This window comes from Oxyura jamaicensis, chromosome 2, assembly GCF_011077185.1.
Source record: "Oxyura jamaicensis isolate SHBP4307 breed ruddy duck chromosome 2, BPBGC_Ojam_1.0, whole genome shotgun sequence".
NCBI lineage: Eukaryota > Metazoa > Chordata > Aves > Anseriformes > Anatidae > Oxyura > Oxyura jamaicensis.
The window spans coordinates 834,338-861,847 of NC_048894.1; the positions used below are offsets into that span (position 1 = coordinate 834,338).

Sequence of the window (27,510 nt, forward strand, 5' to 3'; positions counted from 1 at the left end):
TCGCCGGGGACGCGGCCAGCGGCCGTACCCACGGCTGTGCCGCTGCGCTGCCCGCCGGGGAGTTGTGCCGCGGGTCTCCGGGGTGTCGTTGTAGGTCCTTGGCGGCCCTGAGGAGCTGGGGATGAAACCTGGGGAGCTGCTGCTCTCAGTCCCGTTGTGTTGCGTGGTTTAACTTGGAGGGCAGGCAAGAGTTAGCCTTGCACTGCCAGTCATACAATGCTCTGTTAGAAGTGATGGGGGAGGTGGATGTGGCTCCCGCGCTGCGCTCACTGCTCCCTGCCTGGCACGAAACCCTTCCGAGTGATGGCAAAACCCAGCAAGTGCTGAGCAAACCCGGCCACCCTTGCGACTGAGCCTAGGCTTTGCGCTGCGAGTCACCGTGTGCAGCAGCATGGCACCGTGCACCCCACGCTCACCGGTCTCCGTACCACCCACGTGTGTCAGAGCGAGGTCCCCGGGCTGCTGCTTCCCTCTGCAGCTCGAGGCTGAGCTGCGGGAGAAAAGCGGCCGGGGAGAAACAGCCGGAGAGGTAGGGATAGCAGGTAACAAGGTAACAGCCGCGGTGTAAAAGCTGGCAGAGGCCAGAGCTTCACCACTGGTATCCCAACGACTGATTGTAATAGCATGAAAGATGGGAAAGTTTGTGATTTTTAATTAAACCCGAGGCTTCCTTCAGCAGCTGTCTTCCTTTCCTTCAGCAGCTGAGTGATGGGATGCTCTTGGCATCTGGATGAACGTTTGTCAGCCTGCCCCCGTCGCAGGGAAAATTTTTCTTCCTCCGAGTGTCCTGATTTGGGGGAAATTCTTCCAGAAACAGCCAACCCGTAACCGTCTTGTTCCATCTCTTGTTACAGCAGTGACTAACAAGAGGGAACTAGTAAAGCAACCAAACCAACCAAACCAAAAGCTCACCCTTAAGTCTCCATTCATTTTCTTTTTTTTTGCCAGCAAAACCCGAAGAGCCCAAACCAGCTGAAGCCGTGGCAGGGAACGACATCACAGCGCCTCCAAACAAAGAGCTTCCTCCCAGCCCGGAGAAGAAGACGAAGGTAGGCATCGGGTCACGTTCGGCCTGCTTGCTTCTGCGGTTTTGATTTGCCAGCTTTTCTGCTTCTTAAGCCGCGGCGACACGAGTTCTCTTTTCTGAGCTGCCATTTGTGAGCCACTTTGCTGAAACAAAGGCATTCAGTGAGGGAGCTGTAAACAAGGCAGGCTGCAGCGAGTTGGCTGAAAATGGGTTCAATGAATTCTTGGGAAGCTTTTATTTAAAATCATGTTCTGGTTGGCAGCTGTGGTACAGAAATGGTAGACAGATTCAGTAACATTTCTGCTCTACCGATACTCCCCTAGTTGTTTGCACGACGTTTAGCACTGAGAGGTCCTGCTCAGGCCCTGGTAACCTCTGATTTCAGGGCTGTTTCTGAAATAAGAGGGACCTGCCTAAGAAGCATGCAGCATTCAACACAACCCAGGCCCAAATTCTCCAAGTTAGAGTAGGGGCAGGGGCCGGGGGTGCTTGGTCCCCTTGCAGGCAGTGCTCAGATGATCCCTGGCGCTGATGAGATGAGGATTTAGAGCCTGCAATCCCTTGTGTGCATGTAATTGGAAAGCAGTGTCCTGCTTACCGCATGCGGGACTGCATGGCCGGGAGCACCCAATTACTAATCCCAGCTTTACCAGCGATTCCTTCTGTCGCTTCGGGTGCTGCTGGAATAAATCCTGTTCCCTTTGAATTGAATGGCAGAGCTCCCCAGGGCTCCGAAGGCACCAGAGCTGCTTTGTTGCGATCTTTCCGCTGTGCTCAGAAAACAGAAAGCCGAGTTTTCGTTTCATTTGAAATATCATTTTCATGTCCTTGCAGCTTGACGTTTTGGTTTACAATGCGCTACTTTTTGTTGTGTTTTTGTTTTTGTTACGCTGGATTTTGCTTTTTGAACAAACGTAAAGCCTGCAGCATCCACACCATCAGCAAAGCCTGCAGCAACGAAAGCCAGGCCGCTGTCCGCTACCAGCCCCAAGCGGCCAGCCTCTGCCGCACCCGCCCAAAACAAAAAGCCCACGAGCCCTACCGCAGGTCCTACTGCAGCCACTACTCCTAAACGCCCAGCCACCAGTACTACACGTCCCTCCACCTTAACTCCAAAAGAGACTAAACCAAAGGTAAGAAACTCTTTGCTTTTGTGGGGGAGCTCCAAGACCTTAGTTACATGTTAACCTGCCGGCTGTTTTACCCACAAGTCAAAACCTAATTCTAGGGCTAAACATAGGAGAAGATAATGAACGCGATTCACTGCAAGAGGCACGGTTATTGGCATCAGCTCCCACTAACCCGCTACAGCCTCGGCTCCCAGGCATTTAACTGTGTCATCACAAGGGAGAAAATGAAACTCGACTGTATCAGCGTGGTTTTCCATGGGACTGTCCAATACACAGGACATTTCTTCGTGTCCCACCGTTACTAAAGGAGGGTTGTTTAAAACATAGCTGCATTGCAAACCCGGGATAACTGCTAAATCCTGACAGGAGCGTGGGAAAGCGAAGTAAAGAGCTTCAATATTAATAATCAGGGGGAAAAAATCAGCGTGAACACTTCAGTGTTTGCCAGCGATGGTCTCTGTATGGTGTCTGGCCATGATAAAAGCTGCAGAGAGGCAACTGATGGCACGTGTGTGTGCTTAGGAAACGTTGGAGATTTGTAACTCTCCAGTAAGAAGAGCTGTGGACGATTCTTAGTGCTCCATCTTAACGCTCGGGGAGGTGTCCACGTGCAACGTTAGGAATGGGAAACGTCCCTTAATTTTTCCCTGCACCAACTCCGTGACCTTTCTGCGCTGTGCAGATGTGCAGCTAGGTACTGGACGTGTGGAGCATCCCTCCCCTGCCCCTGCGCGTTTAAACGCTGTAGAAATGTAATCAGCTTTTGCCTGGAATCATATGGATGTTAGGATGAATTTTCTGCTCTCAGCGAGCTTGACACATGAAATCATTTCACCTCTTACGTCTGCTTGAGATAGATTGGCTAAGGTTTTATCTGTGTCTTTGTATAGCTCTAGTCAGAAACCTGTTCACAGTTTTTACGTCCAAGTTATCATACAGTAGAACTGAAATTTGGAAGGGAATATTAAAACCTATTTCAGAAGCTTTCAGCTGGTGCTCACATGCTCTTGTTTTCACTACGCGTTTAAGCTTAAATAACTGCATTGGAGCTTCTTATAAAAACTAGTTAAATGAAAAAACATGTAACATGGAAATAACAACGGAGGATTTGAAGGCACAGACGTAAATCTGTGCTTGCTGGAGCAAACTCAGCATCCTCTGGGTGGAAATGCTGGCACTTGGGCAGGTAACACTGAGCAACCGGGCTTGAGCCGAGCTCCTAGCAGGCAGAAGTCACTGGCTGTAGCGTCTTAAGGAAAACCAAATCGGCACAGATTGGTTTTTTCTGCACATCGGCGTCTTCAGTTTTATTTAAGCTTCTGCATGATTCTGAATTCCTGTTTGATGTAATCACTCATGTCATTTGTTTTCACCTATTATCTCAGGATCTAATTACGTTTTTTTATATACCTTAATTATATTTTTTTAATTCTCTGCTTTATAATGTCCTGACAGTGCCCAGCTTACGTGTTGAAGAATTTACACAGTTGCACCTTCTGTATTAGAAAAGAGCTTCAAGTATTTCATGCTTTCTGTTGGCTAACATTTTGAAGGGACCGTCAGTGAAATTCTGGCTTTAATGCAGCCCATCCATTTTCAGGTTACAGATGCAAAGAGCCCCGACAAGCGGACCTCACTTTCAAAGCCTCCATCATCCGTCACTCCTAGAACTACTGCCAGGAGCACCCCCGCTGCTCCTAAGACAACAGCAGCATCTCCCGTCACTGCAGCTGCTGGGACAAAAAGCACCACCACTTCTCCACCGAAGAGGCCGACGTGTAAGTATTCTCTCGTTGTCTTTGGAGCTCTCTCTCAGCAGCTGCAGGTTTTCAGTTTGAGTAGCACCACTGCCTCTCACAAAGGTGTGCGTCCGTCACGTAGCCCAGTCCTACAGACAAGCTTTTGCTCTGCTTAGGTGTCATCTTGTTGGCATCACCCTGCGATCCCAATTGTATTAAAATTAGCCTCTTAGTGAACCAGATTGGTATCTTCAGGTTCAAAAGAAAAAATAAGCCTAGAACCTTGAAATGCAGCCACTTAGGAGAAGCTGTGGCTGCTGTGAACCTGTTCTTCTGAGGGGTGCTAGTCAGAAGTGACCAGAGGCTTAATTATAGCTATGTTATTATATTAAAATAAATATTAACTGTCTTAATACAGCGTGGGACAGGAACTTGTGCCAAAGCATGGAGACGGTAGGTTAGATTTTTTTCTTGCCAGAACTGCTTCTTCCAAAACCAAACCTGAATGAGCTTCTTCCAGGCCAACTTGAATCAGCTCCGTGTGATTCAGAATTAAGAGAACTGCTGAACCTTTGATTTAAGAGTAAGGATGTTACTACCTCTTCATTTTCTTACGGTAACAGTTAAAATAAACACTCAAAGCAATTAAAACTTGCCGGAAGCAAATCTTCAGGATGGTACTTCAAGTTCTCAAACTGGTGCATCTAAAAAGAAAGTTGAATGGAAGTGGAAAAAAGTTTGTAGCTTCCCCTTGTAGCAGACAGGGATGTCGAGATACAGGGCTGGAAGGTGATGAAGGCAGAACTTTAAGGGGGGACGGTTATCCGTTGCTACAGGTAGCCTCGGAGTGTGGCAGATCTTCTTTTGGTGTATTTCTAGCTGGCTGTTTTGTAACGGGCACCAGCTCACCTGTGGTGTGTTCCTACTGGAACTGTAACACGCGGTCCTCTCAGGCCTCAAGTAAGTACCTAACTGAACTTTCTGCATTGTCATTTTCAAAGTCTAGACATGGAATGTTGGAAGGATGTAAAAAAGGCAGGCAAGAAGGTACTGGCTTATCTTTCAGATGCCCTAGGTTGGTCGTGGGATCAGGCTTTTAGTTTTGTCAGCGGGTCTGGTCGAAATTGTTCAGGTGTTTGTAGCTCATGGACAGCTTGAAGGAGAACGGGAGGACTCGGGCGTTGGGCTGGCTGAAGTCTGACTTCCCACTCCGTTGGGAAATGGGGGGGTTTTGAGGGGACTTGGGTGCTGCACTTGCTTAGTTTAATTATCTCTTAGCTTAGTTTAATTATCTCTTAAATCAAAGATGAACTGCTGCGAGGAAGCAGCTTCACCTTCTTTCTCTACGTGCACTCTGGTTTTTTCCTCTTCATTGGTGCTGGAGGAATTTGGAGCTGAAATCACATCAGCTTCATCCAAAAGCAGCATCCCATCCCGGGCACTGCTGCCAAAGAGGGAATTTCCCACGAGTTTAACGGAGTCAGCAAGAACCACGAGCAGAATATTAGCCTCGTGAAAACATTTCCACTCACCTTAACAGTTGGAGAGGTTTAACTTAGATGAAAATACAGGTAAACATTCTCAAGTCTTTTCAAACGGCCGGGTCTCATTAGTCACTTACCCAAATTTGCCAATCAGGTAAAAACTGATGCATGTTAGCTGCTTGGCTCCGAGTCCCAGCGCATGAACTCATAACCCACCTTTCCCAAAAGAATGACGGTGTTAGAACTGCGTTCAGACATATTAGACCCGATGGGCATCCCACACGTTTTGCTCTAGGGGAAAATAGGATTAATCCTGTGCAGAGGAAGCATTGCACTTTCCGAGAGCCACGTATCTTAACTAATCCTGGGGACTTTCTTGTCAAATTCACTTTGTGTGGCCTCTTATGCAAACCGCGGCACAGAATGCCAAACACGTTTTAATGAGTTCAGCTGAGTTAATTTCTCCTTCCAAAACTGCGAGACAAAGAAGGGTTTTCTGATGACATTTGAAAGGAGATGGAGCCAGTGATGCAGAGACACAGAAAAGTTGTTCCAAGTGGCGAGATGTGTGGCGGGAGAGGCTTCTGCACCCGGGAGCGTGGAGGGACATGGCCAAGGAACAGCGAGGGGCCTGGGTGGGCGACGGAGAGCTGAGGACAGCTGGAGAAACTCCATCGGGAGTGAGAGCAGCTTTGTCTGGATCTGGGGATGCTTGGGGGAGTCATGAACGGTAAAAAAAAAAAAAGGGGAGGCTTCTTCTGGGAGAGGAGAAAGCAAGGGGGAGGGTGGTGGTGTGAAGCCACAAAGCGAGCCAAACTGCAACAGTTCAGACTGGGCAGAGCAGATGCAGCTTCAGCGAGGTGCAGAGCTGCAGGTGATGGAGAACTGGATCTCTTCTGGTCACAGCTTCGTTTCGCACAGCCCAGCATGAGGCCGGATTAAAAGTTTCTGGCAGAAAATGGCGTTTCAGAAGGAAATCCGCTCGTGCTTTTCAGGTGTCAAAAGAGAGCCGCTTTCTTGTGGCTCACTCAAGTGGTGGGTCATGCTCAGCATACAAAAACACCTGAATTGTGGCTTGTTTGCAGGTTGTGTGGCTTCACTTCCAGGTATTACATGGCAGGCACTTGCTCTCCTCAGCAAGAGGCAGGGGTTGTGAGGCACTGGGTTTAGTTTTTATCCGTATTTAGGCTTTTCCCCTGGCTGTGAAAATGGCTGCTGTGCTTGGGTAAGACCACTGTGGCTGCTGGTATCCATGTTTCTGCAGTAGCTCTATCAGGTTTTTGATGTTACCTGCTAATAACACAGCAGGCGTTTCGGCGTCTGGCTCCCCGCTGACACGAGGGGAAGCAATCACCTCTCCTTGTGTACCAAATCGCGGCCCCCCTGCCTCCATACAGCGCTACGTCTCTTCTCCGTGCAGTCCGCTTTCCCAGCTAAAGTTGAGGTCTCAAGGAGGGAGATGAGGTCGGTTTGACAGGGCCTTTTGGAAGCGATTGGTATTAATTATGTATCTATCTATCCTTAAGGCCTTACTAAATTATTCCAGTGTGTTTCATCTCATCGGCTAGTTATCGGTGGTGGTTAACTGCATGCTTTTAGCAGAGTCTGGGTGGAACGATCCCGGCTCACTTGACCTGTGGTTATCTGCCTGTTCTGCTTCTTCTTTTCTATGCTGGCATTTCATAAAATGCCCTGCCAGCTACTTGAGTTTATTGGAAAATCTAAGGCCGTTAATGGAAATTAAGTATTAGAAGGTGGGGGTCCTTCACAGTTGCTAGCTTACTTCGATTTTTCCATTTGTATTTCTTTCTAACGTTGCTTTCGTTTGGCTGTTGAAATGAAGCAGACTTCAGCCAAGTCATCGACAGCAAAAACTACAATTTCATGATCAAAGAGCTCTGCGAAATAAGGTCCCGTTTGTATTCTCCAGTCTGTGATTTTCCCTTGATCAGTTTAGTGTACGGTTTTATTCTGCTCTGGGAACCGTGGATGTGTTCTGCTTTGGACTGTCCTCTGGCTGTGCGGAATGGAATCGGGTCATGAGCACGGGTGTTCGCCCAAAGGCACGTCTTCCGTTTAGTGACTGATTTGTATTTGTAGATAATTGGGGTAGGGACCACAGTGTGCAATAACTTCTCTGCAAGGAAATTGGCATTGGTTAGAACGGATCTGGCAACGATAGCAGGGTTAGAGATGGACAAACGGGATTCTGCTTTTGCTGTTTAGCAAAGGAAGGCTTTTTAAGAAATGAAATTAGGTCAGAGTTAAAATAATGTTTGCGTGACAGATTCTGAAAGTTATTTTAAGGAAAAAAAAGTAAACAAAAAAGTAAACTCGCACGACACAGCCAAGTGCGTTGCATCATTGAGTGATGATCTTTTTGATCCTTTTGCTGGAAAACACGAGTGGCTGCTGCTGCTGCGACGAGGACCTCCGCCCAGTGTTGCCATTCTTGAGATGCTTCCTTTCAAGCAGCATGTTTGAAACAGGGATAGTGGGGGAAAAGGGCCGTCAGTACGTGATGACCTCCAGGGGAAGCTGTGCCAGGATCCCAGGCTTCTCCTCTGTGCAAACTGTCTCTGTCTCTTTCTCTCTGAGATACTAACCGCTGTGCTTTGCGTTGGGCAGCTATCAAGACTGATGCGAAGCCTGCAGAGGCCAAGAAGACCGCGGCAAAGTCACCATCAGGTAATTTTGCTGTTTCCATCTAATCCAAATCCTCTTGGTTTGCGGCTGTGTTTATTAAGCAGGCCACTGTACACCTTCAGGATGCTGAGGACGTTTGTGTAAATGGCAGCTGACCCATCTTCCCCCCCCCCCCCCCCGCTAACTATCGCTGTGATCATTGTAGCAGACTTGGCCCGCCCTAAGAGCGCTTCTGGAAATGCAGTAAAAAGTAGTGCCACCACTCCTACCACCACCTCGAGCGCGCCTAGTTTACCTGGAGCAGCCACCAGCCGTCCCAAACCCAAGCCTGCTGCAACCAAACCCACTACAACCTCAGCTGCAACTGCGGATGCTAAAAAAACAACTGCTAAGGCTCCAACTAAACCCAGCGCTGTTTCCAAGCCTCCTCGCCCAACCAGCAGCGTTTCTGCCCCAGATCTGAAAAATGTACGTTCCAAAATCGGATCAACAGACAATATTAAGCATCAGCCTGGTGGAGGAAAGGTAAGTTTCTTCAAACCTGATACCGAACTGCTCCTTGAAACTGTAGCTCCTAAGCATTGTGGGTGCTCTTGGCTAATTTTGGTGGCTGTATCCTCACTGCTCTTCTCATATTTGTACTCTGCAGAGCTCCTCTTTGGATTCTTGGTTTATGCAGAGGGCATTAACACAGCATTGGTAGTCGGGTACAGAAGGAACCCACCTTAAAAGCCTGCCTGGTGTTTACTGGCACACATACAGGAATTCAAAACATTGTGGTTCTGTTTTCCTGTCGTACAGCCCACCATAGGAACTAGTTGGTACTGCAAGCTCAAAGCAGGTCTATGTTCCAAAACTCTGCCTTTGAGCAGAGGAATTGAGTCTGGTGAATGTACAGAAGGTGGAATAGCGCAGCGTGACACAGGACATCTGGTTCGGGTGCGAGGTCCACAGCACCTTTCCCAGCTCTAGAACAGGGACTGTTCAACTTGTCAGACCTAGAGCTGAGATGAAACATACACTGCTCCTCGGATAAGTGCTGGTGGCCACAAGAAAAGAAGAGGTTAGCGAGGAAGGAGCTGTAGGGAGTAGTGTGTACATAGATCAGTCTTGGGGCTCGCAGTCCGTAATGATCTTACATTAATTTTCACTGTGACTGTCTGCCACGTACATGGTAAAGGTTTGGGGCTATGCCTGTACCCCCCTTCTGAGGGTCTAAATCACTCTGTGGGTGTGCATAATCACACAGCCTTCAGTGGGCGTTGTACGGCAGGTACACCATCGTTGCCTGACAAAACGCATTAGCGGCTTGCGCGCAGTCAGAGGGCTTTAATTACCACAGAGTGGAACTAATTTGCCCGCTTGCCTTTGCTGCAGGTCTGCTGTAATGAGTAACCCAGCATATAACTTTAATCCGATGCCAAGAGAGTTCATTTCATGCTGGGAGCTTCCATCTCCTATAGGCACATGAAAGTCAAGGGCATTCTCGGGCTGCGGCGTTGCACGTCGCAGAGATTCAGGCGTGGAATCGTTCCTCAGGGTTCGGGATAGCTGAGCTGTGCATCACAGGACGGTCCTCAGCGCTTGCAGGTCTAGAAGGCAGAACTTCCACGCTGTGAACAGGACGGTGACACTTCCAAATTGGTTTCAGATTGCAATATTTGAAGCTCACAGATCCTTTTAACATCTGTTCAAAGAGAACGTGTCGGCCTGCTCCATGACTGCAGGCCGTGCTAGGGCTCTGTAGGACTGGGGAGCTTTGTAGCGTCAGGGTTCTGGTGTTGGTTTGAGAGGATTTATGTTTACATTCAGTTTTACTCTCCGTTGCTTTGTTGTTATTTTCATAGGAGTGGTAAATCCTACTTTTGAAGAAAACTGTCTGTTTCGTAGTCACATTTATGCTGGGGTGTGTTCAGAGCATGAGAACACCTAGGGGGTGCTGAGGCTTTTTATTTGCTTACTGCTCTGCTGGTGGGTCAGTGAATTGGAGGATTTCTGCTCACCCCCCCCAAACACAGGGTCTGCTGCTCCTATTTGGACCTCAATTACCAAAAAATGGATTATTACCAAAATTAATGGAATTGCCAAAAAGAATGGATATTCAGCTAGGTGCTGATTTTTTCTACAACCCGTACATTTTTATTCACTTTTCTGTTTAGCGAGATCAGTTCGGCCCGCCTGCATTTGCTTAGCTAAAAATAAATAATAAATCATCTGTTAATCCCAAAGCCTGAGTCACCCCGGCATGGGGGTGAGAAATCGGAGGTGGGAGCACAGCCCATCTGTGTCCAGCTGAGCTCGAGAGCTCCAAGGCAAAGAAAGCTGGCCCGTGGACGTGTGCCCCTGAGACCTGTGCCGTGCCCTCCGTGTCAAGGAGGTGGCCCTGAGCTGCTGCTGGGTTCCTGAGGGATGGGGGGAGTTTTTTCACAGCGTGTTGGGTACTCTGTTCACTTGGAGACCTGCCAGTGTGGCCACAGGGGAAGGAACGGGATGCTGATGAGGGGCGCCTACGAGTTCTTTGAGAAGTGGAGAACTTGTCCTAGTTACTGCTCCGTGCCCCCGGGGTGCCATCCCGTGTCCGAGCGGCGTTGCTGCCCCTCCTGCCCTTGGCCTTACCGACGTGCGATTTACTTTGCCAACAGCTGCAGTGCATAAAAGTTCTCCTGGGTTGGCCACTCCGTGGGCTTTATCGGGGTGCTTGTGTTCCCGTACGTTCCTGCCCACGCGTTTGCTTTTGCTGGTTGAAATCACCCATTTGTCTCCATCTAGGGGAAAGTAGAGAAAAAGCCAGAATCAGCTGCTGCTGCTCGAAAGCCTGAACCCAATGCGGTCTCTAAAATGGCTACAGCTAAAACAACCGTAACAAAAGAGGGTGCCCCCAAACAGCCCAATGGGAAAGTGAGTTTATTTCAGACTTTTCTCTGTGGGAGGCGAAGGAAAACATTTCCATTTTGAGTCACTTTCCCTCCTCTTCAACTCTTCTGCTTTCTCCTGTCAGTGTCACTATTCCCTGCACAGACCCTTCTCCCGTTCTTTCTTGAAGCCTGAGATGTTCCCAGTTCAGCACATCAGGGGTCACCGTGGTGGATAACTTTTCAATGCCTGCTATAAAACATTTCCAGCGTAGTCCTCCCTTCTAGCTTTTAGGTGGGCTTAATTTTGAGTTGGAAGTTTCCCTTTACATACACAACACGAGCGTGTAACTGAGACCAGAGCTTTCGCCCAGCGCTGCTTTTCACGAGGGTGGCAGAACGTTAAGGATGTTCTTCGTGTCCTCCCTGCGATGTTCCCAGCCTGGCTGCAGCAAAACCCCTTAACCGTACCGAAGGCAGCCCCCGTTTGGTGGGTAGCTCTGAAGCTGTCGTCACACCGCAGTGTGTGAGCCAGCCAGGCCCAGACGGGGAGCGAGGCGCGGTGCCCGTACTGCAGGTACCGTCAGGCAGCGCCCGTTAGAGAACAGTCAGATTTGTGCCTCTAGGGGAGCCAGTAAACCCACGTGAATTCGACAGAAAAAGCACATTTCCCCAACTTCTGTTGTACTGAATCCAGTCCTTCAGAACTGGCTGAGTAGCTTCTGGAAACCTGCTAAAGTGAGAATCTGCTGGTGGTTCCTTTTGTGCTTTGAATTTATCACCTCCTGCTAGCAAGTACCCCGGGACCCAGCTTCTGCCACGTTTCATGCTGTTAAATAACTCCCAGACTAAACACGCGTTGTAACTAACCCTGTGTAAGTGGGGGCCTCTTACTCTAACTCAGTTACTTCACCCTGGTGAATAAAGTCAGCGCATTTAGCATCCTCTTTTTTATTTTGAAAAAAAGAGTCCTTTTAGCTTAAAGGAGAAACTCTGCATCCATTTAATTAACGTCAGACTTGTCTGATACAATTTAACTGAGGGTCCGACAGCCTTCATGGGAAAACATTTCTCAGGCTGGGTTTTACTGCCCAGGGCTTCTGAGAGGCGTTACCCAGGCTGGAGTCAGCCCTGGCAAGCAGAAATCACTGCAGTGCAGACACGGACCTGAAATTAGGACAGTGCAGACACGGACCAGAAAGACCCGGGCCAGAAATGGGTACGGTGCAGACACCAGAAATGAGCTCAGTGCAGACCCTCGCCAGCTCTGAGCTCCGTTGGAGGCAGCGGCCCCGTGTTTTCCATCCGTGGAGGAAGGAGGCGGCCGAGCCGGTTCTCGCCGCTCGGATTTGTGCCTCCACATGCTCGGGGCAGCTCTCACCAGCGGGCTCCCTCCTAGGAAACCTCGTGCAGGGCTGACGTGGACCCAGGTCTCGTGGCAGGCAGGCGCCCGGTGCTAACCCCCAGCAGCCGGTCGGCGGTGGCAGCGCTTCCGCTCTCGCACTAACACCGTCTGTGCAGCCTCTCGTTTCGTTCACCTTTTTTTCTCACTCTCCTCCTCAGTTGCTTTCACACCTAACACTAAATTCGGATTGAGCTTAACACAACCCGTTTACCCACCATGTAGAGCATCCTCTCCAGCCTGCCGTATGACAACTCTAACCAGTCCTCTTCCCTTGTGTTGTTTTCCATTCTGTAACATTCTAGGTCCAGATAGTCTCCAAAAAAGTGAACTACAGCCATGTTCAGTCCAAGTGTGGTTCCAAGGACAATATTAAGCATGTCCCTGGAGGTGGGAATGTAAGTATGGGCTCTGGGCAAGCTGTCTTTCTACTAACTCCTTCTCTTGTACCGTGTTTTGTGGCAGTCAGCCTGTAGAACGCCCTGCTCCAGGCAGAAAGGCATGGCAGAGCTTCAGGGCTCCTGGAAATAATGTAGGCTGGCGATTTTTGTCCCCCTTGGGCTGCTAGGTTGAATACACGGGTGTGTGGGTCCCGGGGTGCAGTAGCACGAATGCTCCTGACCTAGTTCTCGCATGGTTTACGTGCTGTTAACTGACCAGATGTGGGATGTGCACACTGCTGACCCCAGGAGCCAGCTCGCTGTGGATTCCCCATGGAGGCAATGGCGGCACCTCATCAGTCTCTGACCTGCTTTGGGTGTCTGATCAGATGCAAAGAATCGTGGCCTTTTGCTCTTCACTGGCCACTAGAGCGAGTAAGTAAAATTAATCTGAGTCAGGTTAATTTTACTTCATGCTCTGCAAGAAGGGAGACTTCAAAAAAGGAGGAAGAAAAGACTGGGGCTTAATCTTGGAGCTGTGATTAACTTCTAAATTTAAAGGCTTCTGGTATCTCTGGCAACAGAGCTGAGCTTGTTAAAGGGAAGGCTAATCTTCTGTCTGTGTCCTTGGTCTGGCGTATTGCATCCTGAAAGTGTCTGCCCAAAAAAAAAAAATAGATCTGAAAGGTCTGGAAAGCAGTGGTGGTGGTTTGGCAGGCGTTTCCCTGTGGACACGTCTGTGACACCTTACCAAAGCTGCGCTGGCCTGCTTGTGCTAGTGTTAGTGTGCAGAAGTAAAGGCTGGATGGTTGCAAAAAGATGTATGTAAGCACAAGGAACCTCTGTCTGTTGGTGTTTAAGGATGCCGGGCTCCTGAGAGGAGATGCCCAGCTGCCACAGCCTGTGATGCTTTCTTTGGGCCCAGCACATGAGAGGTGCTTGCAGTGAAGCTCCCCGCACCATCGCGCTGTGAATTATTTGCAAATATTCAATTTCTGGGGCCGGAATTAGTGCTGCTGTGTGGTCGGTGGGTTCTGTTTGACATCAGGTCAGCAGATAGAGGTGCTCCGCAGGTCCTGACCGGTGCAAGCTGCTGGGGCCACCTCCTGGGAAACCGAAGTGTGTGTGTGTGTGTCTGGCTGGCTGAATCTCTTCCCTACACGACCAGTTCTTCCTTAAACCCTGGGCACGTCTCTGCCCTCCTTGCTTCTCAGCTTGCTGATGCTCACCACTGGGATTTGCCATTCCCATTTCATGTTTCAGTGACGTGCCCGGTATGTAGGGGTGTGTGCGCATACCTGGATGGAGCTTTCCCATAGAAAGGCTCACGCAGGGAAATTCTCTGCCTTTAAATATAGGAAGAAAACCTGACATTGAGACCCCTGTGTGAAGTAGGTGCCCTTATCATGCTGGTTTTTTGTGATGCATGTTTCTGCTGCTGCCGTTCGTGCACTCAGAGGAGCTGTGTTTTATAAGCCACCCTTCTGTGGCCACTCTTACCTCCATAGTCTTTTAGTGGACAGCAGATCTTAAATGCTTCCTTTTCTGAGGCCAACGGAGATGTGCTTTAATGTGAAGGATACTTTTCTTGCTAGATAACTACGTGGAGGAACTCCTCCTTCTAGTAAATCACCAGTCCTGTGCTTTCTTTACGTTTTGCTCTTCTGTCCTGGGAACATTTTCAACTCCAGAGGACAAGTGTGTGCCCACTTTCTCCCTACCACACTCTCCTTTTACCACTGCAGTTCTTCTCCTTACTCATCTACCTAAGGTTTTTACTTTGAGAACAGGGAATAAAGTGCTTATTCTTTCCAGGTTCCCAAAGTCCCAAAGCCAGCTTCAGGTAGTTGTTCCCAGCCATCCAGCGCCCCAAGCCCAGCCCAGTACCAATGTGAGCAGAAGAGGCACAGAGCCCAGTCTGGCTTCCTATAAAAGTGGTTCCTGTTACTCACTTTTTATACGAGAAGCCACGTTCAAAAGCAGTAGATATCCTTCGTATTTCTCTTACATTTGACAGAAGTACCATGGCACAAAGACAAATCTCCTGGGCAAAAGCTTTTGTCGGGCTTCAGTATTTTTGTGCCCTCATTTTAAAGAAAGCAACAGTAGAGACACAAATTGTCCAAAATGCACGTAGCGTAAGTATCGTTGGGAATTCAGCAAGCTGGTCTGGAATTTACATATGGTTTCTCTACCCGTTGGTTTTACCTGCTTAGGTGGATTGGCAGGTGGTCAGAGAGGTACAAAACGTAAAACATGGTGAGGGTCACGCTTCTATGAAAACCTCTGTAACGAGCTTTGAGGTCTGAGATTTACTTCTGGCACCAGAGTCGGAGCATTTGGCTCTACAAATGCAAGCCCAGTCACTTAACGCGTCCCCCACTGCAAGCTGAAACCAACTCATGTTAGAAACTCTAGAGGAAACACGCTGCCATTTGGGTGTCATTGTTTGGATCCTTGGGTGAAATGATGAGTAGTCCTGACTGGGTAAGTCTGCCCTTGCTGATGATAAACATTATTTTAAAAATTCAGTCCAAATAAATACCCACATTACAAAAGCTTTCGTAACTTCACTAGCTGCCACTACAAAAATGAAATTCAGAGGCCGTGATTTCGTGTTTTCGGAGTGCCTGCTGTCTCTGAGTCAGGGAACAAGATACAGGGAACGACGTATCAGGAAGCTGAACCGTGCTGAGCAAACAAGGCATCATGGCTTTGACTCATCCCTCCTCACAAGTAACAGAGGAGTCATGCTTCCTGAGACGTGCTACAAATTATCGTGGTAGTTTCCAAAAAACCCTTAGAGTGATTTGTAAGTGAACAAATTGTTGTCATGTTCAAAAACAAAGGTTTCTAATTTTCTCTGAAAAACAACTTGTGGCAGAACTCTTTGTGCACATCGGTGCCAGCTGGTGGTTGCTGACATGGATGGACAGGTTACATCCTCTTAACATTACTCCAACAAACAAAATTAAACAATAAGAAAGCTCCTGAGAATTTTTCCCGCAGAAAGTTTGTTGATAGGCTTTGCCACCTGACGTTTCACAACTTGGCACAAACCACACTCCTGTATTTCTGAAAGTCATCGTAGCATGGCTGGATGAGGCCAGGAGCAGCCTGATCTGAAGTCAGAGTGGAGGGCTGGGCCAGCTGAGCTCCAGCAGTTCCTTCCAGCCTAAATTGTCCTATGACTCTATGAAATGAGAGGTGTAGAGGGAGTTACGCAGAGGTTAATTCCAGAATAGAGGGGTCTTTCATCCGCCTGGAGCTGCAGGAGGATTTTCAAGATGTAGAAGTGGGGCTCTGTACAGTTCACGTCGTGGCTGGAATATCTGGGTGTCAGAGCTGAAATATTTTTAGAGCAAAAAGACAAAATCGATGACATTTTGACTTCACCCTTGTCCTGCCTCGGAGAAGACACTTCTCCCCAGATTCAAACCGCTGTCCTGACGCGCTGTGCTGTGACACTGGGCTCACTGTTGGCTTGGGAGATCACTCACCGAGTCATGAACGTGTCACGATTTCTTGATTTCATCACCCTGTATTTTTTTCATGGGAGGTTTTCTACGCCAGTATCGGTCACTGGTAGGATGAGGTTAAAGGGAACAGTGCTAGGAGAGAGCTTCCCTGCTCCCAGTGTTCTGCCTGTGAGAAGGACAGCTTCTTCAGGCTGTTTGTTCCTTCTTCAGGCTGTTTGTTCCTTCTTCAGGCTGTTTGTTCCTTCTTCAAGCCGCTTGTTCCTTGTTCGAGCCATTTGTTCCGTCGGGGCATGACGGTCCTACCTGGTGTCCTGTCCTTGGCAGGGAGGGAAGGGCTCTGTGAGGAGGCTGGGAAGAGACACGTTGAAAATGGTAGAAAAAAACAGCTGGAGCTGGTGACACGTTTCTGGCCCTGCGGCAAGGGTGGCCGAGTAGCACCAAGGATGGATGTCCGTCCTGGTGCCTCTCTGAAGCTGCCCAGGCCATGAGTCTGGGGAACAGGGCAACAAAACTGGCTCTTTTTGGTCCTTCCGCCAGTGCTTTTGTATCCAGGAGCTGTTTCTGGTTACTGGTCCTTTGTTAGCTTTTATCCGGGCTCGGTTTCTGTCTGCTCACATTAACCACTTGTGGCTGGTCCAGGCATTTAATAGTGCTCAAGCCTTCTGCAGCAGTGGCGTGCTGGGCAGTGGGTAAGGAAAACCCACCCAGTGGAAAAGGGGTGCACATCCCCTAAGCGCCAGCTGCTGGTGGAGATGGTGCCTTGGCCCCCAGATTCCCAGGAAAGGATTCTTTGTGCTGAGTTGTTTCTTTTTGTCTTCCAGGTGCAGATCCAGAACAAGAAAGTTGACCTTTCCAAAGTGTCCTCCAAGTGTGGCTCGAAAGCAAATATCAAGCATAAGCCAGGTAGAAATTTTACCATTTCCTCGTGATTTGTCTGCAGAAACTGCACGTCCCTTAAAGATTGCCCTGGACTGTGACTGAAATAGTTTGAGGGGTGTGCTGCTTTCGGGGGGTATTTCTGGAAGTGCTGCCTAGGCCCCTAGCGGCTTCACGAGCAGAGGAGGGGGTTAGGAGATAAGGGTTTTGTCGTGCCTGTGGAGGTAACGGACTGCTTTGACCTCGTCCTCTTTCCACCCCACACGACAAAGCAGACACTTGCCATGACGGCTTCAGGAGTGAGAGAGCTTTGTTCGTGCTCCCAGAGGGCTCTGGGGACGAAGGTGCCATGGAAGGACAAAGTAACTTCCCTCCAGGCCTTCCAGGCAGATGCGAGGGACCTTTAGCCTTTGGTTCCGTAGCAGCTCCTGTCTTATATATAGCCCTTTGGGCTCTTCAGCGACATATTATGGGATGTGCAGGAATAGTTTGTTCCCCACTGCGAACCCAGCAGTTGCTCTGCGTGGATTCCTGCGAGTCCCAGGTTTCCTAAGCAAGCCGTGACCAGCTTCCCACTCAGCTGGCGTGCAGGCAAGTCTCCAGTTCAGGTACCGTGGCTGCTAGCAGGTTCTTGGAGCCTTTGTGGCGTCCCAGAGCACGGGCAGTGTACTGACACTGCACGTTGTCCATCGCTGAGGACAGCTACCTGCACGGCAAGACTGGCAACCAAACATCCGTGTGCCAGGGACAACGTTCACCGACCAGAGTTGCGAACAACTCCCACAGGCCTGGCTTTGTCCGCTCCTGGGAGTTTCCTGCACCCTTTCTGCCAGCCCCTCAGGTTGAAAGCAGTTCAACCTTGTACGCGGAGCGCCACGGTTCAGCGCCTCAAAACACGCTCCCGTTTGGGACCGTGGTGCCACGAGCGTGACCTCTGTGTGCTCGGTGCTCTGTAATGACAAGCGCCGCGCAACAACGGCTGCTCTTGTCCGGGGCTGATTGAAGCTGAGGAACCCGTCCAGAGCTGCCTGGTGTCAAATGTTTTAACTGATCTCGTTGGACCAAATCAGTTGGCTTTCATAACTGGCCTGGCAAAGCTCCTGAGGTGCTGAGGACTGAGTGTTTAGCGATGTCACGGGGAAGCCAAGTTGTGCTCAGTATTATTTCAACAGTTTTCTGAGAAACCTTCCGGAATATGGATGGCACACGCCTTCTTAGTTTGTTAATGGGAACGGCAGCACTCTGAAGCCAGGGAATCTTGCTAGTTGTCTTACTGCCCTTTGGGTTCTCCTGAACCCAAAGCCTTCCTCCTTTCCCCGAGCTTGGCTTCTCTGCTGGCACTGCGGGCAGGCAGTGGCACGAGGGTCTGTGTGTCGGGGGGGAGCTGCCAGTCCAGGCAACCGTGCAACTGCTGGCGATGCAGGAGGAGTGGGAATGGCTCACGAGCAAAGGCACACGGTGAACAAAAAGGGGTAGAACATCTCCCAGCACCAGCGACTTCGCAGGCGGGCTGAGCTGACGGCGACCGTGGTGAGGGATGCAGATAGCGGGCAGCTGGCGGGACGTGCGGCTGTCCCCACCTGACGGCACCTCCCGGGCTTTGCCCTCCAGCCCCGTGTGCCTGCGGTGTTGCTTGGCCTGCACGGGTGGGATTGACCAACTTGGGTCGTGCCAGTTTGTAAACTGATCCCCAGTGTTGCTCTGTGGGGACTGGGGAGGGGACGGATCTTCAGTGGGACTCTTCTGGAGGCGTTAATAAACTCACCCCTACACGGTCTTGTTCTAGGAGGAGGAGACGTCAAAATCGAGAACCAGAAGCTGAACTTCAAGGAGAAGGCCCAGGCCAAAGTGGGTTCTCTGGACAACGTGGGACACTTGCCAGCAGGAGGAACAGTGAAGGTGGGTGCAGCCAGCTCTGGTACATCAGGGTAGGGCTTATATTTGGTTCTTCTTGTCCTGCTGTAGCCCAGCCTCTCCACCCCCAGCCTTTTATAGCCATCTATTTATTTCCGTGGCCTCTGTTTTGTGAGCCCCAGGAGTAAGTTTGAGTTGAAAAGCAGAGAGCTGTGAGCCCACTCAGCAGCCTGCCCGAATGGGCTTCCTGCCGTGCGTTACCTGCAGGGCTCGTACTGCCCCTTTGCATCTGCAGCCTTCCCCCAAGAGTCGGAGAGCAGGGATGGCTCTGTAAGCCTGTCGGAGCTGCTGCATGTGGCCCTCTGGGACCTCTCCCCCCTCCCTTTCACCCCCTGTAAAGCCGATGGGATCGAGGCGCCCTGTGCTGGGAAATGGCACCTCGGGAGCGCTTCTCAGCCGCAGCCTGCACCGCAGCCCAGCCCAAAGGCCCTTTGAACGAGGGCAAGAGAGGATTGTGTGTTCTCCTCGGTGTGATTCACCACTTCTCCCCGTGAAAGCACACCTCCAGCTGCCCCCCAGGCTCAGCTCTGCAGATTGCAGGTCTCGCTGCAGCAAGGAGGCATCTGCTCTCCGGGGAGGGAAATCACCGCGCTCCAACGCCCGAGTGATGGATGTGTGGGCCTGACCCACCACGCCACGCAGTGATTAGAGCAGTGCTGGGCATTATGTTTAGGTACCTTCGCCTGTGCTGGGGCCTTTGTGTGAAACACTGCTGCTTCTGAATTGGCTGGTAGCCCTAGCAGCAGCAAAACCAATCCTGTGCTCCAGCGTCACGCCTGTGACTTGGCCCCTTCCCCCAGCAGGAGCGCCAGGCGGAGGAGCAGAACCTCCTCCTAACCACCGGCTGCCCTCGGCTGCCCCGGCACCGCTTTGTTCGAGCACTTTTGTGTCATGGCAGGGCCTCGGCTTCGGCTGCCTTGAGCCATTGTGTTAAATTGCTGTGTGCTCGTGAAAGAAACAATCCCTGGCCTGAAGGGCAGCTCGGGCCGCAGAACTCAGTGTATTCAGGACGTGCTCCGTCATCCCCACCACAACAAGGCGAGAGGTGGCTGCCGGGGCGTTTGCTGGGGACACTCGGTGTAAAATTCAGCCTGGGCTCAGTGAAGAGCTGAAGGTAGCTGTGGAGTGCCCGCAGTGCTGCTGGGGACGGGGAGCTTTCTGCTGAAGCCTGGCTGCTCAGTGTGCTGGAGTCTGCGGGCCACGTGCCGCTGCTCCCTGCCGGCGAGGAGGGTTGTCGTGAACCTGCCGAAAGCTTTCCGGCTCAGAACTAGTCTGGTGTTCCCGCTGTCGCCATGGGTGCAGAGTCTGGCCGTGCCACTCTCACCCCTTTCTTCCTGCTGGTTTCTTTCTCTGGAGCTGAGCCCTGCCATGCAGACACCGGGTCATTTCCCCGCTGCACCCCCCCAGCCCTCAGCCCTGTGCGGCCGCAGGTGGCCCCTTTGGCGTGCAGCAGCTTCATTCCCCGAGGATCAGACACCACAGGGCACGGGGTAAGAGCAGAGCTGCTGCAGAGCAGCCCCCTCCCCGTGCTCCTCCCCTGAACGTGGCCACAAAGGGCTCAGGGGCACGAGCCCTGCTCTGCTTGCCATGCTTGCAGCACCGGTGGTGCCTGAATGTCCTTCAGCGACCCTGCTCTCCTCCCGGCAGGCCCTGTCGGCACCTTGCTCTCCTCTCTAGCAGCTCTCGGTTGGCTCTCCGAGGCTGGCAGGAGTTGGTGGCTCCCTCGGGGACACCAGCTGGGGTAGAACCGGCCAACACGGGGCCTTCTCTGGAGGCTGGGCCCCCAGGCCGGGCGTTGGCGGTCCAGCATCCTGGTACAAGCTTGGTCATCTGGGTTTGGGACCCGCTACGTAGCCTTGGGGAAGGTGCCTGCTCCACTGGCAGCTGCTCAAACCACCTGCTTGCTCTCCACCCCGTCAGCCCTGTTACCTGGCCTGCCTTTGTCTCTCCTCCTCCCTCACCCGAGCGTTACGGGCGCTCGCGGGGAGAGGGTGCTGAGCTCCTACCCCGTGGCCGGGGGCACGCTGCCCGCGCTGGGACGAGCTGGCGGGGGCAGCGAGGTGCCACGGGGTGCTGGAGCTCTGCAAGCCGGTCAGGACAGCGACTTCCCGGGGAACCACGGGGCCGCTGCCTCCCCCCAACGCCCCCGGTCCCTGCGCGCGTCTCGGCAGCTGGGGAGGGCGGAGGGGGCTCGGGGGAGCCGCGTTTCCCCCCCGCCGCCACCCCACGTTCGATTGACTCGTCCTGTCGTCCTCCCCACCCCGTTGTCTCATTGTAGGCTGAGGGGAGCGCGGAGCCAGGGCAGCTCCCGCCAGCCCCTCAGAACGGAGAGGTGCCGGCGGCCCCGGCAGGCAGTGAGATGCGGGAGAATGGCGTAGGGCCGGCAGTGCCCACTGCCCTGAGCGGGGGTGACCAAAGGGAAATTCAGAGCTTCGAGACTCAGATACAAGAAACAAGTAAGTGCCTGCGCCTTCTCTCTACGCACTCTGCCGGGTGGGACGGGGAGAGCACTGCAGCAGGGGCAGAGCAGCCGCCCGTGAGCACCGGTCACACCGCTGTAATCTGAAAGTTGAACTGTTTGTATCGATGTCTGCAGGGTCTTGCCTTTTTTTTAATTAAGAAAATTGCCTTTTATTTTCCAGGCATCTAATGATGACATTATGGTATCGTCTTCCGTTCCCCTCCTGTCCCATCCCCCCCCCCCCCTCCTCTTTCCTTCTCCTGCCCTTCCCCTTCTCACCTGCCCTTGTGTCGCTGCAGATTGAATCTCACAAGCTGACGTTCCGTGAGAAGGCCAAGGCTCGAACAGACCACGGAGCGGAAATCGTCGTCTCCAAACCCCCCAACCTTTCCAGCAGCACCTCCCCCTGGCGTAGCACATCCGTCAGCGAGAGCCTGGGCTCAGTCGCCTCCTTGTCACCGCTGCAACAGCCAGCTCCCCTTGCAGCGCTTTCTCAGCAAGGCTTGTGACCCCCCCGCCCCGTCTCCCTCGCGCTCCCCCCCCCAGGAACGCAGCTTGGCTCTCTTAACCCGGCGTCTGGCTTTAGGTGGGAAGGGGACAGTGTTTAGCAGGGCTAGCGTCCCTTTCGGCCGCGCTGCCCCTCGGGTCAGCGCCGTCTGGTCGGCCGTAGGCACGGGAGCGTCCTGGCCGCGCAGCCCCTGCCCGAGCGTGTCAGCCTTCGGTCCCTCGGGGGGCTGGGAAGCGCTGCCCTCCCTCCCTCTCCTCGCCTCATCCCTTTTGCTTTTAGGAGGATCCTGGAGGGACTGGTAGTCGTGTTTCGGGACGGCACCCGGCGACCTCCAGCCCACGGCCGCTGTCCCGGCGCGCCGGGGCTGGCGAGCGGGAGGCTGGGGGGAAGCGCGCCTCCGCTGCTGGTGGAGCCAGGCCGGAGTTAACAGGGATAAGCTGTGGTCTTTCTTTTTAAGACAAAAAAAAAACAAACAACCCCCCTTTTCCTCCTTGCTGCTTCAGTTTCTGCTGATCCTGTTTGATGATGATATATATTAGACACACACGTTAGGCTGTTTTAACTGTTGACTTTAGCCTTTTATTCTTTGTGACGATGTGTTGATGATTTATCGTGCTACCGACCCGTGCTAAGTTTCCTTTTCTCTTTTCCTTCTTTTCCTAACCGTAGGAGAGTTAGAGACATTAACCGCTGCTGCAGTGCTGGCTTCTTACTGACATATCCAGCAATTGTAACTTTTTGTTGTTGGTTTTTAATATTTTAAAACGATGGAGCAAAATTCATGGGATTAAGCCATGTCTGAAATGAAAGGCACAGGAATGTGTTAAAGGCAGACTCCGTGCTGTAACAGCTCACGTGAAGCCTGCGTTGACCGCACCGAGATGAGTTGAGTCGATGCTGGTAAAAACCTCCTGTAGGGCCAAAGCGCCGGCCCTGGAGGAGGCCGTGGCACCTGCTGTGGGTTAGCAAAGACGGTTTATTATTTATTAACTGGCGGAGCCGAAGCCCTGGCTTCTTTTCCAGCCGGGGCCCGAGGTCTGGAGGAAGGGCAGGAGGCTGCTTTCGCGGCGGAGTTGCAGGTTAACGCGGGCCGGGAGTTCTGAGGCAAGCAGGTCTGTGGTGCGCGTGGTTTTAACCGGGGCTGGCGCGTGGGGAACCACGCCGTCAGGCCGAACGGGGCCGCTGGGGGCCGCGGGGAGGAAGGAGCGGCCACCCTGCGCCCAGGGCACGAGGCGGGGGTCGCGGGACGTCTGTGGAGGGCTGGAGGGGGGGCAGCGCCCCGCTGGGGCCGGCAGGTTTGTAGTGCCAGGGAGCTGCAGCTCTGACTCGGGAGGGGATCGCTACGTACTCTTTGAGGCTCTTGAGCTCCTCGTTTGATGTTGCAAATGACACTAAAAAAAAAAAAAAAAAGAAATGTAAATAAAAAAGAAAAAAAGAAGTGTTCTTGGGTCGTCAAACTAATTTAAAGCAAAAAAAAAAAAAAGGCGGAGTAACAAAACACTGGGATCAAACTGAACCAGGCGTGTGCGAAGGGGGAGCTGATCAAAGGAGGGGACAGAGGGAAGCCTGCAGCTTCTCATGCTTGTGGGAATATTTCTTTGGGAAAGCCGACAATGACACGATAACCCGGAATCTGTATTTACACACAAAGATTCTTATTGCACTTGTATTTTTTATATTAAAGTTTGCATGATTTCTAATAAAATGGCATTAAAATGTACTAGTTTGCATCAAAGTCGTCTGCTAGTTTCATAAGTGCTTTTTCCTCTGAATACAAATTTAAACAAGCAATGCAGATTTGCACCTGAAAGGGGCGGTTATATATACCCCAGCAAACTCCCACTGCTTCCCTTCCTCCTCCCCTTCTCCTCCTCACCACCACCTCTCCTCTCCTCTCCTCCCCTCTCCACGCCACAACCCTTTAATCCCAAGGCCGGGGAAAGCCACGCCGGCGGTGCTGAGCGGTGCTGAGCGATGCTCCGTGTCCACCACCGCTTGCTCCGGCACCGGTGTCCTCGGGCCCCTCCCGCTCCCCTGCCCCGTGGATGAGAGAAGCTGGAGGTGCCCGGGGAGCAGCGCAGCCCCTGCCCGTGGGGTAACGCCGCCGGCCGCCCGGGCGCTGGCCCCAGTTACGGGGCTGGGGTGGAAACCTCCGGCCTGGCGAGCGGTCCCCGAGCGCGCCGAGCTGTGCGGTGCTGCCCGAAACCCTCCAGCTGGTCCCGCGGCCTCCGACCACCCGGTCACCCGCATGCAGCCCCCGGTATATATCACTGCCCCTTCGCTGATGCTTCCTTCTTTTATCGCTAAATTCTGAACACCAGCTAGAGCTTGTCAAGCTGTTGATGGTTGGTTGCTTGGTTTGCGTTCCAGCGCTGGAAATGAGGGGAAGTTTGACCGAGAGGGAATCGGGAGAGCAGGCTCCTGCCCTCCGCAGGAAAAGGCGCGGACTTTTCTTCCTGAAGCAATAACGGGCACAGGCTCGGGGCTGGGGCAGGCAGCGGCCGGGCGGAGCTGCGGCAGCACCGGGCAGTGGTCAGCCACGTGCGCCAGGAGGGGAGGCAAAGCGTGGCGCTGTCCTTGGTCAACCAGAGCCAAGGCGGGCACCGAAACGCCGCGTCCCCCCCTTGCCGCGCTGCCCTGGGTGAGCAGGGTGAAGCCCGGGTGGCTCCCTGCTGCCCACGGCCTCGTCCTGGCCTTGGCTCAGGTGCGGCGGTAGGAAGGCAAGCGGCAACATTGCACTTTATCTCCTGGGACTGCAAAAAAAAAGCAAGCGAAACCCCCCCACAGCTTGCGAAGGGACAGCGAGGGCACCTCCCCGCTGCGATGCTTTGTGTGAGCGGCTGCTCGGCAGGCTCGGCCCAGGTCCCGCTGTGGGTGCGGCGGCGTTGAAGCCCGGCCGACCCTGCCCAGCGCCTCCCGTCCAGCTGCGTACCGACGGCCCCGTGCCTCCGTGCCACTTTCTCTAACACTTGTTGTGCCTGTGTGTAGCTGACAAAGTCCAGATACATTAGCTTGGTGTGGTGTTTTCTAAGACAGCTTGGGTTGCAATGTTTTTGTTTTTAATTTTGCTTTAAGGAACTGGCTGTACATATGGCTAGCCTGGGAAGGGATCGGTGTGTGGTGCAATGACTTTAAGTTCCTGTCTGGAGAGATGGGAGTGAGCTGGTTATTGCTGAGACCTTAAATAGCGCTGCAGAGAGCTGCTGGCTGGGCCAGGGAAGGAACTGCGTTGGCCACCAGCTTGATCAAGGGCTGGCGGCAGCAAATGCTCTTGGGGAAGAAAAAATAAGTTGTGGTCTGACTGAGATGCAGTTTGTCTGTAGATGTCTGTGGCCTGAGATGCCTCGGGTGGGTCCTGGCTTTCTCTGCAGCTGTGCTTGGTGTGGTTTCTGCTCTCGGGGAAGGCGGGGAGGTGGGGAAGGGCTCGGGGTGCAGAGCAGCTGCTTGGTTCCCATGAGCCCAGCTGGGAGAAGTCAGGCGCGGTGGGCTCAGGCGCTGAGGGTGTGCTGGGGCTGGTTCCTGCCTGGGACTGGGGCAGGGTGCTCAGCAAAGCCTTTCCCAAGCGCTTGGTCAGGGCGGGAGTTGGCTTGGAGGTGGCTGAGCTGCAGAAGTGATGCGCAACCAGGCAGGGGCTGCTCGGCTGCTGGCGCCTGGGGGGTCCCCCTGCATATCAGTGGCATACGCAGTTACTTTGGGGCTTTTTATACTGTAAAAATAAAGTACGTTCAGGTAGTCAAGCGTGCAGGCTTGAGGCCACAGAAGCAGGAGGACGGGAGCCGCAGCCACTTTGCTGCTGTGCTCAGCGCGCGCCTCCCCTCGCAGGTCGGCGTCCTGACCCCAAACTGAATGTAGTTTTTCTGTGCTGACCCCGCTGTTGTCCCTGCGAGGGTGTGTGAGTGGGCTCAGCGCCCCTCCTGTGTTCGTGATGCGTAGGCAGAATTTCTCAGCAGCAGCTCAGTGTTTGCAGCCCCTGGGCCTGGGCACTGAGGGGTGGGAAGGGCCCCGCGGCAGCTGGAGGAGCAGGAGCTGCTCCGGAGGCAGCAGTGGAAGGCAGGCTCTGTCGCTTCTTCCTCCTCACCACCTGCATCCTGCTAGAGTCAGCAGTTGCCTTTGAAATCCCCCTCTGGCACGAGTCTCGCTGGCCACCAGCTGGTGTCTAGAGTACGATCAGACACGAGACTCCCGTCCAGCACCTTTGTGATCTTCCTGCTCCAGCATTCAGCATTGCCTGCAGCTTCAGCTACCCCGTAACATAGGTACAACGCGTACAGACGTAGTGGGGGAATAACGACCCGAGGGAGGAGAGCGGGGTGGACCGAGAGGGCGGTGGGGTGGAGAGCTCAGAGCACAGGACCCGGGAGGCCTGATCCTGGCTCTCAGCTCCTCCGTGGTCTTGGGAAGTCACGGAACCTCTCTGCCTCAGTTTCCCCATCCGCAGGGTGGGGATGATAACTACTTACCTCACCGGGCTGTTGTGAGGCATGAGCAGCTTGCAAAGCGTTCACTAAATGTGAAGTATTCTCATTATTTTGTGTCATAGGATTATTGGGCAGAGGCACCGTCTCCTCGGTGCTGCCCGGGGAGGGGCGCAGCCGGGCCCGGCTGTGGCGGAGCGCGGCGCCGGCGTTACCTGTGCCGAGGGGGGCTCTGAGGGAGGGAGGAGCGGGCTGGGGCGGGGGGGGGGGGTCTTGCAGGGGGGTGAGGCCTGGGAGAGGGGCTGGGGTCAGCGCCCCTCCTGCCATGGCCTGGATTCCTAGCGGGTTGCTTCTGCCTTGTTTCACCCTCCTCCGAGGGCTGTACGACTGTCTCCTTAGCAACATTTCCTGATTTGATGTTGTGATGATTATTACTATTGTAAAGGGTTGAAATAAAGCTTCTAGATGTTCCTCCTCAGCATGGCGTGCCTTTGTGGGGGCCTGGGGAGCCCAGAGGAGGGGGTAAAGGGGCTGGGGTGGGTGTGGGGGGAGCCTGGGAGCAGCCCGGCCCTGCCCAGCCCCTTGGGGTCGAGGAATGGCCAAGTCTGGGTCCAGGGCAAGGGAGGGGGTGAGGCTCCATCCACAGCTGTGAATGAGGGAGTGAGGGGAGAGCCCTCAAGAGCTGTGTTCCCCAACACACACACAAAAATTCTACCCTTCCTCAGCAGGATGCAGTCAAGCTCAGTGTGCAGGGTCCTACTAGTTGGGAGCATGGTGGGGGGAGAGGGGAGAAAGGCTTTTCCCGTGACCCCTTGTCCTGAAGGCAGCTCCCAGCCCCTCTTGGCCACCACAGTTTTTCTGAAAGCCCCCCACAGCCAAAGCCCCGGCCTTTGCCTCCTGGGTACTGGCTCTGCCAAGACCCAGCTGTGTCCCGGCCCCAAGAGCTGCTGGAAGCCGGGCTGGAGCAGGGGCACATCCCTGTTTTTGTGACACCTCTCCCCAATCCCTCCAAAAACCACTTCAGCTCTCAGGCTTCAGTTTTCAAGGCAGCCTTAGGAGTGCTCTTCATAGAACCACAGTGGGGGCTGGGTGGGAAAGGACCCCCAAAGCCCCCCACGGCCACCCCCTGCCATAGCCAGGGCCCCCTGCCCAGGCTGCCCCCAGCCCCATCCAGCCTGGCCCTGGGCACTGCCAGGG

At 53.0% G+C, this 27,510-nt stretch overlaps 1 protein-coding gene across 14 annotated transcripts in view; it reads left to right on the forward strand.

The window, feature by feature from the left end:
* The window catches only part of MAP4 (microtubule associated protein 4), a 115,267-nt gene extending 91,639 nt beyond the window's left edge, over positions 1–23,628 (forward strand). For 7 of the 14 annotated variants that reach the window (XM_035319719.1, XM_035319725.1, XM_035319731.1 and 4 more), the window contains 10 exons: positions 949–1,049; positions 1,948–2,160; positions 3,758–3,935; positions 8,009–8,068; positions 8,232–8,551; positions 10,796–10,924; positions 12,586–12,678; positions 16,961–17,042; positions 18,802–18,914; positions 21,690–23,628. In XM_035319719.1, the coding sequence (XP_035175610.1) occupies positions 949–1,049; positions 1,948–2,160; positions 3,758–3,935; positions 8,009–8,068; positions 8,232–8,551; positions 10,796–10,924; positions 12,586–12,678; positions 16,961–17,042; positions 18,802–18,914; positions 21,690–21,899 (1,499 nt within the window). In that variant the 3' untranslated portion in view covers positions 21,900–23,628. Of the gene's footprint in view, positions 1–948; positions 1,050–1,947; positions 2,161–3,757; positions 3,936–8,008; positions 8,069–8,231; positions 8,552–10,795; positions 10,925–12,585; positions 12,679–16,960; positions 17,043–18,801; positions 18,915–21,207; positions 21,386–21,571; positions 21,593–21,689 lie in introns of all 14 variants that reach the window. The other 7 variants (XM_035319729.1, XM_035319732.1, XM_035319723.1 and 4 more) reach the window with 6 other exon arrangements.
* The last annotated feature ends 3,882 nt before the right edge of the window (positions 23,629–27,510 follow it).